At 45.8% G+C, this 13,981-nt stretch overlaps 1 protein-coding gene across 1 annotated transcript; it reads right to left on the minus strand.

The window, feature by feature from the left end:
* Positions 1–496: 496 nt before the first annotated feature.
* On the minus strand, positions 497–13,900 carry USP39 (ubiquitin specific peptidase 39). The gene is made up of 13 exons (XM_056860302.1): positions 13,669–13,900; positions 10,892–10,961; positions 10,383–10,477; positions 9,200–9,336; positions 8,386–8,538; positions 5,965–6,190; positions 5,434–5,511; positions 4,258–4,329; positions 3,254–3,438; positions 2,632–2,774; positions 1,436–1,571; positions 1,007–1,093; positions 497–605 (listed from the first exon to the last, which is right to left on the minus strand). The coding sequence occupies exons 1-13, from the start codon at positions 13,898–13,900 to the stop codon at positions 555–557; spliced, it is 1,665 nt and encodes a 554-aa protein (XP_056716280.1). The 3' UTR covers positions 497–554.
* Between the last annotated feature and the right edge of the window lie 81 nt (positions 13,901–13,981).

The following is a 13,981-nucleotide window of genomic DNA, read 5'->3' on the forward strand; positions in this document are numbered from 1 at the left end:
GGCTCATTCACAAGAGTAAATTGGCCAGTCTTATGATTTTAAATAGTTGTGGTTGGCAATGCCACTCCTAGTAGTTCATGGTAGAGCTTGTAGCTCAGCACACTCATAAACAGTATGAAGAAATAGCTACATTAAATGGAACTCTCTAGTCTATCGCATTCCTACGCAATTTCCAGAAACAATTGTTTAAAGACAGAAAATGTAAAAAAAAAAACATACATTTAATGCACAGACTCAGAAATAGCACAGCACACAGGAAAGGTCCTCGCTAGCCACTCAGCATCCAGGGTGGTGCCTGAACTGATGCCTTTCCCAGGCAGGCCAACAAGATGGTGAAATGTGTGGGGTAAGCCACGTCCAAAGGCTGTGACCTGGGCTGTGGAAGGGATACAACCAGCAACTAGGGGCTTCTAAAAGGGACAAGTCCGCCATGCTCATTTGCTGGCACAGGCAACTGCTTGATTGAACAATCCAAGTTTGGACTCTCAGCAGAGGAAAACTGGTGAGCCCAGCATTCTGCCCTCTTCATCCTTCAGTGGCTCCCATCTGCCGTCTCAAGCTCCTTGCTGGTTGGTCTCCTCTTCATTGTCTCTTCTCTTCCAGATCTACAGAAATAAACCAAATCTTGTTCTAGTTTGGTGACGTATTTTCTGAACCTTCAGCGGCCCGTTTTGGCTGCATGCAAACCTGCACTAAATCTTCCAATCAAAATGAAATGACATGCAGATTAGGTTCAGACTATTTGCTTTGTTCACCTCATCCCAATAGCAATGTTTTCAAGGGTTTGAGCAGAATTTGAATTGTGTAGGAAATGGGGTGGGAAGCACACACACAGAGGGAAATGACCTGCACATATTGAGTTACCAACTTCCCTGGTATCCTGGCCTGCCTCTGAAACCCAAAGCCAAGTGACCCTGCCTCTGTACGTATGAGGTTGGCAGCTGATATCAGTCAGTGCTTCACGTAGATGAACCACCTCTGCCTGCTGACAGGTCCCAGCACTCACCTGAATGTAAGCCTCAGACAGCGTGATCATCTGGGGGAGAATGTCGGTCACCTGCAAGTCTTGCAACTCATACCACTTGCCCGTGCCCTGCCAAAGCCATAAGACAAGGGGGTCAGATGTGGGCCAGAAAGGCTATGTGTGTGGAAGGAAGACAATATGGCACAAGTGGTCACTCTGCCTAGGCTGGAATTTGGATTCAGACAAGTCAGGAAAGGCCTAAAGAAGGTCTTTAAAAAGTAGCTGAGGGCCAAAGAATGGGTCTAGGGAACAAAAGGGAAGTGAACTGCTTTGAGGGCAGAGTGCTCATACATACAATGTGCTTATGCTGCCAGGAACATTACAATCCATCTGGGAAAACAGGAATTAGAACTGCTTGGAGCATCACTGCTTACTGCAGGAGGCAATAACAGCAAGCCTGAGCCAACTCACATGGTGCAGCACATGGATCCTGTATGCTCCTTCAGCTGGCTTCCCATCATGCACTATGTTTGCGATGAGGTCATAGGTTGTGTTCTTATGCACAGCCTGTACTTCCTCAGAGAGGTATTCCCGAAGATCCACGTTCCTGTAGCAAAAAAAGAAGCAACCATCAGGGCTGTGCTTTACTTGCCCTGCAACAACGAGACACAGGAATGCCTGCAGCTTCCCTTTCCAAACATAGAATGCCATAAATCTGCACCTTTGGTAAGCCTCCCTTCTGGTGAGTGGACTGTCCTATATGCTTAGGGTTTGTACATCACTACAACCCCCTTCCTGCTGTGCTTTTGCAGGAGGTAGCGACAGCAGCAAGGTGCTGCTAGCACCATCTTCAGAATCCCCACATGCAGAAGATAAAGCTAGAATTGTAAACACTTTGAATACCGCTCCTGATGACAGCATGCTTGAGCCAGCCCACAAAGAAGTTGGGGGAGGAAAAGAAGGGTGATTTCCCTGGGCTTCTTTCAGAAGTCTCAGCAGCAGGGAGTGAAAGAAACCAACTGGAGAGGAGTCACTGGCAGCTACAGATTTTGTTGGCTAGTAATCCAAATCAAGTTGGTGGACTGACTCACTCTTAACATGGTCCTTTGGCAGAGCTCTCCTTCCTAACTAGATACTCAAAAGAACATACCGAAAAGTCAAGACCGCTGGCAACTAGTCACCAGCAAAGCCCTGACCAACCATTAGGAGGGGATGAAGGGAGGAGGGCCAGCCATCCCCAGCTGCTAATCCTCATGTGAGGATCTCTGTACCACATCTCAGGTAGTGATGTAGACATTGTGCACCTCATGGGACAAGCCACAGAGCCCCAATTTATAACTGTTCTGAAGGGTACTTAAAGAGAGATCAGTCTTAAAATCCACGTCAATGCTACCTTTCACCAGCAAGATTTTATTTTCACGTTTCTTACCCAAACTCTGGGAATTAAATTAACTAGAAGCCAGTCAGCAAATGCCTTCAGAGGTGACACTAATATGAAGCTTCCACCCATCTAGTCATCCAAAAACACAACTTCAAAAGTATCATCAGCCTCAAGGTTTATGCCTCAGACTCAACTCCAAGTAGACTCAATTCCGAGTTCCAGAAGAGTCAGTCCAACAGAGCCAAGGGGACAGAGCTACATCACATGGCAACATGGTGCTACTTACGTGATGGGGAAGTTGACAATGGTTGGGTTCTTCTCCACGAAGAAATTGTTCTTGGTGAACCTCTTGATGCAGAAGATGAGGTATGGAGGCAGCTTGGTGAGCTGGAAGCGCTTCAGGAAATTCTCCTTGTAGGTTTTATATTCCTGAGGAAAGCAATTTTTGCAGATATACCATCACGGAGAACTGGAGCTAGATCATGTATTTAGATTTATATCCCACCTTTACTCCCCGGCAGAGGCTGCAGACAAGTCCTCTTGCCTAGCACAACTGGCTTGGCATTGTCCTGTTAGGTTAAAAGGGGCTCCAGTGGCCAGTACACACTCAAGAGCACTGGGACAGCCTCTGGAGTCCTTTGGCAAGTCCCTATATGGTCAGCTCTCAGTCACTGCAAGACCACCAGCTGCAAAATCACGGCAATCTCAACTTTGGTTTTAAGAACAAGTTTTAAATTCAGAATGGAGTTACTTGTAAATCTTTAAAAAATACAGGATAGGCATCCGGTGGGACTTCCCGGTGATCAGAGGGTATGATGTTTGCAGTTACTGCAGTACATTTTCACCCTCTACACCTCTTCTTGGGAGAGATTAGAAAAGCAGAAGGGACCAAATGGGGGAGGACTTACCTTCTCCATAATTCCATTGAACTTGGCCAGGATGTTGAAAAGTGGCACTTGGGGAATAATGAGCTGCTCTTTCTCATCTTTGTAAAGGGGGGCTGTGGGGAGGTCCAGGGTCAGGTACATGAAGGTGGATTCCACCATTTTTTCCTGGTACTCATCATTTTGGAGTAGCTGTTCCTTCTCCTCTGCTGGCTGAGAAGAGGAGACAAAGTGACCACCATTAGCAGAGCTGTTTGATGCTCTGGAGGGGCTTCTAATGAACAGATATGGCTTCTGACGACCACCACCCCCTTTCTTCATAAACTATTTTTTGTGCTGTCAAGTCACAGCTGACTTACAGTGACCCCATAGGGAATTCAAGCAAGAGACGTTTAGAGGTGGTTTGCCATTGCTTGCCTCCATGTCACAACCCTGGTATTCCTTGGAGGTTGCCCATCCAAATACTAACCAGGGCTGATCCTGCTTTTGAGATCTGATGAGATCAGGCTAGCCTGGGGCTATCCAGGTCAGGGCTCTTCTAGTTTCCAAATGCCTACATATTCCACTTCACCCCAAAGGCAGTCAATGGATAATTCATACAATCAGTAGAACAAATTCTTAAGTATGTGGCAGCTTGTTATCATTCCATCATACCAGGAGTCAAACATGAGGAGAAAATAACTCACATATACTTCATCTAGAAGCAGTCTCATGCATATACAAACAACCCTAATAAAGCCCCATCAAGCTACATGAGCTACTTTGTGGTGGGCTGTCTTTGGGATTTTGCAGGGAACTTTTCAGTCCCTTCAATGTAGTTCCTGTGCTATTTGTGATGAATCATTGCCACTGCAAAATTAAATTCTACAGTCACAAGAAGGATTCTTCTGCTTTGTGCATGACGAGCACTAATTAAACTTTCCACAATGGCACAGAGATGATTAACTCCCTCTTACCTTCAAGACTCCTCCCATGTACTCCCCCCTCCCCCCGTTCTGTGAGCAAGAACAAGCCCATTTGTAGAAAACTTGCCAGATCTGGGTGTGGCAATTTCTTGGTGAATATCCGCATGGAGCCCTGGAACACATCTGTCACGATGGCTGCAAAAACAGACAGTGGGGGGGGGGAAGAGTTACTACTCATTCATTGGTCCTTATTTCTCCCTGCCCCTTGCCCAGCTTGATTAGTGGATTCCCTACGCAATACTGTAGGAATTGTCTAGGTTCAACAGTCACTGCTCTGGGTGCAATGCTACAGATGATGGTATCCTTGCACGGCTGTTATGTTTTCATGGGCTGCACAGGAGTGTATGCCTATCACTCCTCCCCTATAAATCTAAGCCACAGTACCAAGATTTTTCCTGCTCTCACATAATTTAAGTAACCCTGCCAAGAACTTCCGGCTTCAATATGCGCCACTTCTTTCTTCGGGCAGGCATCATCTTTGCTGTCCCACAAGTCATTCAGTTTTGCCTTGCTTTCTCCAAGCGGCAAGAGCTGGCCGAGTCTAACAGCGCCATCCGAAGCGTAGTTGCTCCCTTCTAAATCCACTGAAGTCTGTGATGCTTAGAAGGATGCAATTCTGCTTAGGACAGCACTGTAAGTAACACTGGGGTTAACGGGCAAGAGAGTAGGCCCCTCAATTGTCCTCTGCAGATAGGCAGACTACAGCGGTGAGGAGGAGTGAGATGCATATTCTCAATACTCTCTTCCCAGAGGTAGCCACTGCTATCTCCCCCTCATCTCACATTTCCTAGGAAAACCAGAACAAGTATCTCTGCTGATCTTCCCCAGGTAAAGGAGACGGATGTTTATACGTTCCTGGCTGGATATTAGGGGAAAAAATTTACAGTAAGAGTCGTTCAACAGTGGAATCAGCTACCTAGGGAGGTGGTGACATCCCCCTCACTGCAAGTCTTAACCAGCTTGTCAGGGATGCTCTAGGCTGATCCTTCATTGAGCAGGGGGTTGGACTAGATGGCCCGTATGGACCCTTCCAACCTTATGATGCTATGATTCTGTTCTATGACTCCTGCCCTGCATCACTGAAGAAACATACTTCTGAGAGCGCTCAGTTGTATAACTGGACTGCACAAACTACCACAGAAAATGGCCATGCAAACCGAACTCAAGAACATCCACAGTCGGCACTACAAGCACCAAGAGCAGCAGTGCCACTCAATAAGGCAAAAACCTTGGACTTACTTTTTTTCTTCTTCTTTGTCCCACCAAGGGCAGAGTGCAAGGCATTCAAGAACCAGGAAAGGAAGTCAACTCCATCACCTGGAAAACAGAAAGGATGGACAGCGTGAAAGGAGGATGTCTGGGGGCTGTTGTCAGATACAGTGATGACATTAGAGGTCCAGCCTCTATGGTTAAAGACAAAAGGTCCTCTTCATCAGGCAGGTGATCACAGGTTTAAGCCCTCACAAAGGATGGGAGCAATGTACTCAGCACTACTGGCAGCCTTGGACAGTAACTAGTCCGGTAATTAACATATAATCTCGACGGGCAGCCATGTTAGTCTGTCTGTAGCAGTAGAAAAGAGCAAGAGTCCAGTAGCTCCTTAAAGACTCACAAAAGCTCATACCTTTGCCAGAAAGGTTATTAGTCTTTACGGTGCTACTGGACTCTTGCTCTTTTCTACTGCAACATATAATCTGCACACCACTTAGCCCCCTCCCCCAACAAAATTCCCAGACTGCCGCTTTGAGCTAAGCTCCTCCCCTGCCTTACCTTGCTTGGTGATCTGGAAGTTCTTCTTGCTGCACAGAACTACAGCCTGCAGCATTTCATGGGGAGAAACATGAGCTTTGAAGTTCCGGGGATTCCACAGCTTCCTCATGAGCTCCCCAAACCTTTGGACAAGCAGAAACATGATGTCTCCAGGAGGGCGCTGGATGTTCTTATAGTTCTCCTCCTCCAGGAAGTAATTCCGCAGGGGCGGGACATTAGATAGTGCCTAGTCATACATATTAGAAGTCAGCGGCAAGGTATACCCATTTCAATGTATAGCCCACTCACCCTCAACTTGCTGGGCAGTATCAGAGTTAGTGAATACAATATAACCCACTAAATTGATTTTTAAAAACGTCAGCATTACTGACTCCTTCAACAATCTTGCTCTAGTTAATTTTGTAGCCCAATAGCTGCTAAGCAGCTGGGCAGTGAAGTCACTGGTTGTGAGGAAGGGAGAAGAGCACTCCCGGCATTGCATCTTCCTGTTTTCCCTGCCCTCCACTTATGATCCTTTCATCTGTGCATGCTTGAAGCTCTGAGATGACACAACCTACCCAACCACTGTGGTCATATTTGGAGGCCCTGCTTTGGGTGCCCCCGGTTCCTGAGATTAGGCAGGTGGCAATCCAAGGGATGGCCTCCTCAGTAGTGGCACCTGAACTCTGGAACTCTCTCTCCCATCTCCTACCAGTGGGTGTTTTGTTTGGCACTCCCTTAAGCGATCTCTCCTTTCTGCCCAACTTTTTCTTTCGGACATATTTTAACTCTGGTTTTGTTTGAATGATGGGTTTTTTTCTTTGTTGGTTCTAATGGTTTTTAAGATGTGTGTTTTAATTTGTCAGATGTCTTGGTGGCCCTTATGAGGGCAGAAAAGCAGGGCATAAATTTTGTTAAATAAATAAGGGGCGTTCCTACCAAAGATGCCCATCATAATTCCTCATACTCCAAGGGTGCATTTAACCAACAACTCCAATTTCAGCCAAACATAACCTACATGATGGTTTTGACTCTGGAAGAAAACAAGCAGGATTTCACAGGTAACATCTCCTTTGCTGAGGTGAGGGCAACAGATAATGGAACTCTCCAGTGCTGATCTCAGCAGTCAAAGTTTGAAGAGTTTGAATGCTGTAACCATCTACTTGGCTTCAGTGTTCCCATTCCAACCTCCACAATGTAGCTGCTTTCCCAAAAGAACTGCACTGGAAAAGCAGTAACCAGGAGCATTAACAAAGTTACCACCCAGCAATGACTCAATGGAGCAGTACAGGGTTACAGCGAGGATAAAATGGGGGCGTGGAGAAACTGAACTCCTTGAAGACAGGGAAGAATAAAAAGGGCGGAAGGGGAATGTTTTATCCTGATGTTGCGCTGCAACATTTGCTAACTACCAGCAGATTCTAATAAAAGGATCAAGAACCAAAGATGGAGACCGCAAAGATTTCAAATTGCTTAAAAAAGGGAGAAACAAAGACACAACGCTCTAGCCCACAGGTGCACAATTCAAATAATTAGGTGGGCCAGAAAGGGGCTGACAGAAGTGAAGAGGGCACCTGACTTTATACCCCACTTTTCTCCCCAAATGGGGACCCCAAAGTGGTTTACATCTTTCTGCTTTCCTCCATTTGATCCTCACACCAACTTTGTGGGGCAGGTTAGGTTGAGTGAGGGACCAGCCCATGGACACCCAGCAAGCTTCCATAGCAAAGTGAGTATTCAAACCTGGGTCTCCCAGATCCTAGTTTGACACTCTAACCACTACCCCACGTGGCCACAGCAGTTGCCTGCAGACAAGGAGAGGGAGACTCACAGGTGTAAACAGGCTTGTGTTCCTTGCCCTCCTGCGAGAAAGCTTCTCCTCAAGAGGGGCAGGGCTCCACCTGGCCTAGTGCCATGGCTGGATCCTTCCCTCTCTGGAGCTGATTCACCAGTAATCGACAGTCGGGGTTCTTATGAGCCTCCTCATCTTTATGCCAATAAAGGTTGTGTGATGATGAGTCTCCTCATCACCTGGACAGATGGAGAGGAGAAACTTCCTGAGGTGTGTGCATCAGAACTCTACCTCCCATCTCAAAGAAAAGTTGAGAAGTGGCATTCTGACCACTCCCCACAGGAAAGGAAATGTCTCCCTGAATCCTAAGGCTTGCACATTTCTCAGTCGCAAGCCTTAGACTAAAGCTGAAGTGCCAGTTCCTCCCTTTCCCAACTACAAGAGAGGGGTACCATGAACCACACGACACAACTGTCCATGTCACTTGTTGTGCACCCCTGCTCTAGCTACAAGTGGTCCCACAAGCAGCCTCTGGATAACACAATACACTTGTGACAATGCTTGACAGGTAGCTGAGCCTACCATGAAAGTGACTGTGGAATGGTCACAACCTGTTGCGCATTTATTTCAGTGCATTCAGAAAACATTACCTGGAGTATCGCATTGGCATAGTCATTAGCTTTGATGTTGTTCAGTCCCACAATGCCAGGCAGGTACGTGGTGCCATCGTAGGCTCGAGAAAGTTTGGCCTGCTTGTCCAGGTTGGATATTTGCTGCTTAGTGAAGGTGGGCTTCAAAACATACTGTAAAGAGGAAGGAGAGAGCTCATCAGGGTCAGTCTAATCCCCCCCCCTTTAATGATAAGAGTGGAGAGAGGGGCACTTTAAACAGCAATGTGCTGTTTTCCAAAAGACAAATACATCTGCGCCTCCACACTCAAATTTTCAAAGTGACAAAAATCAAACAGCCAGGAAGCATCTTCCCTAAATTATTGTTCTAAAGTTATTTTCAAATATAAGCAAAACCCGATCCAGCTATTAACAATTAAGAAGTCTGCATTGGCTGAGGAATGCAGGAGATAAAGTTTGAATTGTTAACATTTAAAATTTTATTGTTATATTTATTTTTTTCAGAAAAAAAAGAATTAGATGTATACCATGAGTTTACAACTCAGGACATGAAGACTGCAAACACATTTACCGCTAGCAATCCAATCCACAGATATGAACTACAAGGGAAGCAGACAAAAGAAGCCTCCTGTGACACAACAGAAACTGCTCCTGCTATATAACCCACAGGGGTAGCAACCAAACAACTTTTGAAATAGCCCAGGAAAGCTTCTGTTTCAAAAAAGGAAAAGGCCAACAAATATTACAGTGTTCACTAGACCATAATCCTGAGCAGCATGCTTGGGCTGACCATACACACACACACACACACACACACTCCATCAAGGTCACATACAGTGATATCCTCAAGGGACGAGTCGATGATTTCATAGTTGTCTGGCAGGCAATAGAACTTCAAGGTGTGAAGGTTGAGGAAGACGTGGTGGCTGAACTGTACACTGTGAATGTAAGCGTGGGACTTCAAGCCTCGACCTACAGGGAAGAAAAACAGGGAAACCACGATGAACAGGAGAGCATCTTACAGTTGTCTTCTGGCAGCTGAACGAATCTGGAAATCCTTGAAAACACAATTAAGGCTTGAATAAGAAAGAGGAGGTGGAGGCTTTGAAGGCATCTCATTTTAAGATGGGGGAGAGGAGAGAGAAAGGACTGCAAGAAAGATGAAGGGTCAGAGTAACTAAAGGTAGTGAAACAAAGCAGGCGGTGGGCTGAAAAGTCACCATGAGTAATGGGAACCGTTGAAGAAGAGAGGAACAACATAGGACTGGAGCAATGGATAGTGGCTTGGATCCTAAAGTGGTGTTCTATTGGCACAGCAGCAGCTCTTCTGATGGAACAGCTTGTCTGTCTATGGAGGAGGGGAGGGAGATTTTTGCCAATTCTGCCCTCCAGCTGCAGACTCCCAATTTCCTCCCCATGCTGTTCCTTAGGGTCAGCTGACCTGAAGAAGCACAACTTCAGGGGACCCCGGAGATAGTAGTGAAAGGGGGAAGCTGCCTTCCTCAAGTACAACCCTGCTTGTACTGCTCAAGATCCAAGCCACGATTGGCAATTAGGCAGGTGTACAAGGGAGTCTGGGGACTAAGGAGCCAAGTAAACATCAGGTCCTACCCCAGACAGGGCAACCGTGCCATAAGGATTCTACTGTCATTGCAACATTGTGACCCAACCCTGAAGGGGAAACAAAAATCCCAAAAAGAAGTTGCATGGGGAGAATGAAGTCCACATACTGATTGGAACTGGCCAGTTCTTGAACTGCAAGTTTCCAGGAGGATCATAAAAGAATACTACCACAGAAACATGATGGTAACTCCCCTGCCCCGCCTGAAACACAGTTTCAAAAGTTTGTTGTGAGCAAAACAGATACATGCAACACATCTAAGCCTATATTGTGGAGACCTGTCCTTTGTTTTGCATGAAGCTAATGACTACTAAAGAGTGCCATCTGATTCTGAGGCAGTACTCCCCAATACACTCTCTTTGATGGACAGGGAATTCTAAAACGAACTCAAACTCACCTTGGAAATATTTTCCACATACCAAACACGCGTAGACATTAATATGTGACAGTGAGATTGAACACAGCTTCTCAAAATCAAAGTCCAGAACACTCCTAGAATAACAGAATATTAAGTAATTAGTTACCCCAGAGCAGCCAGATGCCGCAACCCAACAGCACTCAGCAGTATCTGTGGAATTAAGCCATTATTTCCAACAAGGCCAATCTTACGAGCATGGTATTTCAGAAGACTGCATGTGTCGCCCATCTCTACTTTCACATCAGCATGGTAAGAATGATGTGACTCTAAAAGAGCGGTGCACTTGTCTAACTGTGCCACTCTTACATGTATTAGGACCAAACACCATTACTGCATCTAAATCCATGCATGCATAGGAAAACAAAAATAACTTGGCAGGCTTCAGCCACCTACTGATTTCTGCTGCTAACAGTGTAAATTTTCAGTCACTATATACATTAATTTAATGCTCCCCACCACTACACACTTCATTTTCCTTCTATACTGACTTGTTTATGGTGTCCAAGTATGGGCAGTGCCTGCTCCGCCGATCCTCTGGGTCAAATCGACCATACTTCACTGAAATAGGCAAGCAGAAAAGGCAAGTGAGAAATGCTATAGGGTCTTCAGCACCAAAGGATAAACAAGCAGTCCAAAATACGTGCATTCAGAAAAAGCCTCACAACATGTACTGACCTATCCATAACAGGAAAAAATTGTATTTAATTATAAATTTTCATGGGTGCTTTTCTATCAGAAGTACTGAAGTGATGTACAAAAAAAGGAACAGAGAAAAATCCAATAAAACCAACCCCAAAGATACAGTAGCATAAAGGACAACAAAAGCAGCAACATTATCTCCTAAATTCCTCAGCCAGTGTCATTTTATCTGCTGCGGGCGAGACGTGACAACTTCTGTTGAATGGCAATATTTACAATTACAACATCTGTTGGTATCTAAATAAGGCCCTGCAGCATTAAGTATCTCAGAGTCCTCTTTGCTCCTGGAAACTCTAACTGAATCAATGCATAAAACAAAACCTACATTTGTCTATAAATACTTGAAGTTGGTTAATAAATACAATATGCAGAGCCTCAGGAATGAATGGAATAAGGAGATAGATCGCCCTATTTTTCCAAAGCAATGGCATATAGCCCCTAAGTTATACCCGCTCTCTCTATGGACTTTAAGTGACTTATTCAGCCACATTTTGTTTGGTAGAACTTTCACTGTGCACTAGTGCTCCATACTGGACATGAGGAATGAAAGCATTCACCAGTTTGATTAAATGATTATTGATTAGTAGCCTTGAAGGCAATTCAGAATCCAGCTAATGCAAAACACAGCAGCCTAGTTACTGCCTGGAGCTAATCATGGTGGTGGAAAGCACAATCAACTCGTGGCTGACTTATGGTGACCCTGTAGGGTTATCAAAGCAAGAGACAAGCACAGGTGGTTTGCCGTTGCCCGACTCTGCAGCACAACCCTGGACTTCCCTGGAGATCTCCTATCCAAGTACTAACCAGGACCAACCCTGCTTAGCTTCCAATATCTGATGAGACTGGGCTAACCTGGACCATCCAAATTACAAGCTAATCATATACCAATTTTGAAAGATTTGCATTGACAGGCAGTTTATTTCTAGATTCAGTCCACACTGTTGGTTATTACCTTGAAAGGAGTTCATGGCCCAGGACCCTAATACCTTAGGAACCATGTCTACGCAGAAGATCAAGCTTAATTGGTAGTTCTAGCTGGCAAGCCAGTTAGGACAGTGACTACCCTGTGCCATGGAAGGGGTAGCATTCTGGAAGATTTGTCAGTCAACTAAAAAGGGCAGCCTGTAACATTTCAGGCTGGGCTTAGAACCTGTTGATGTTGTTTGATAACTGGTGAAATATGGTGTTCTGGTATGCATTGCTTTATATAGTAAAGCTTTAACACAGAGTGGTAAGCTGCAGTACTGCAATAAAAGCTCTGCTCATACATGAGTTCAATCCCAACAGAAGTTGGTTTCAGGTGGCGAGCTCAAGGTTGACTCAGTCTTCCATCTGAGGTCGGTACCCAGCTTGCTGGGGGTAAAGTGTAGTCAACTGGGGAAAGCAATGGCAAACCACCCCGTAAACATAGCCTGCCTAGTAAATATCATGATGTGACATCACCTCATGAGTCAGTAATGACCCGGTGCTTGCACAGGGGACTATTTTTACCTTTAATCTTCTGTGAGCCCTAATTATGAGAAAAACAGAATACAAATGCTATAGTAAGTTTATAGAAAATAACTTGACAAAATTATCCTTTCCATTCTGCTTAATATAAGCAGAATACACCTGCATGCAATTCAAAAGCATGTAACCTTTCACCCACAAAGAAATACAACTGATTTTTATAGGCCTCTTGGCCAAAATCACAAGGCAGTAAGGTTTGTCAGTCAGCTAACCCCCCCCCCAAAAAAAGCTCCATACACTGTGTCAGGAGTGAACAACTCTTTTTGATTCAGTGACACCCTAGACAGCCAATTAGTTGATACTCCATTACCTGGACTCAAGTACTGTTATTTACAGACATGCCACTGAATAACATTTTTCATCAATAGAGTGCTTTACAGTCTTTATTATTTAGCCACACTATAACTCTGCAAGGTAGGTGACTCCTCTTTTACACATAGAGTGATTGAGCTTGGGAGTATGATTTGCCCATGACACAACTCCATGGCACAGAAAACCTTAATAAATTGCCAAAGCCATATCCCGAACAGGTGCTTGCACCTTTAGGAAACATATAGGAACCCCCCCCCCTCTGCTTTGAGTTTCATTTTTGCTTGAGAGAAAAGTGGGCCCACCAAGCCTCGAGCTGCACCGCTCTCTCTACATGCACCGCTCTCTCTAACCGGCTCTTGTTTAACCCGGCTCGAAAGTGAGTTCCATGGAGACAGCTCATGGGAACTATTTTAATAAACAGAACACTGATCCAATCCTTTTGTAACACCCATCCTAAACTAGTGGCTACCATATCTTGTAGCACAGGTACATCAGAACATAAGGAAGGCCATGCTGGATCAGACCAAGGCCCATCAAGTCCAGCCGTCTGCTCACACAGTGGCCAACCAGGTGCCTCTAGGAAGCCCACAAACAAGACGACTGCAGCAGCACCATCCCGCCTCTGTTCCACAGCACCCAAGATAATAGGCATGCTCCTCTGATCCAGGTAGTTCCACAAGATAAGAGATTTCATAAACGGGTACATTCGTGACAAGTTGGTGGTTCGACTACCCCACCCACCCACCGGTGGGCTCCTCATCCTCGTCGTCCTCTTCAGGCTCCCGCTTAATTCGGGGCTCGTCGTCGTCGGCCTCTCGCTTCACGCGCACCACGTCCCGGCCCACCAAGCCTCGAGCTGCACCGCTCTCCCTACATGCACCGCCCTCTCTAACCGGCTCTTGTTTAACCCGGCTCGACAGCGAGTTCCGTGGAGACAGCTCACGGGAACTCCGCTCCCGTTTCACCCGCACGGACATCGCGGAGGCTGAACGACCATCCGCGTGTCTGCGCATGCCCAGAGCCCTGTCAGGCGCACACGGATGCCGTCACTCGAAAAG

Source organism: Euleptes europaea, chromosome 14, assembly GCF_029931775.1.
Source record: "Euleptes europaea isolate rEulEur1 chromosome 14, rEulEur1.hap1, whole genome shotgun sequence".
Lineage (NCBI taxonomy): Eukaryota > Metazoa > Chordata > Lepidosauria > Squamata > Sphaerodactylidae > Euleptes > Euleptes europaea.

Bases quoted from the DNA above. Each gene is read 5' to 3' on its own strand.
- USP39 (XM_056860302.1), bottom strand. From the start codon at position 13,900: ATGTCCGTGCGGGTGAAACGGGAGCGGAGTTCCCGTGAGCTGTCTCCA. The intron at 10,962-13,668 runs GTGGGTGGGTGG...TGCCTATTTCAG, and splicing joins CGAGGATGAGGAGCCCACCG to TGAAGTATGGTCGATTTGAC. The intron at 3,439-4,257 runs GTTTTCTACAAA...CTTCTCAGCCAG, and splicing joins GCCACACCCAGATCTGGCAA to CAGAGGAGAAGGAACAGCTA.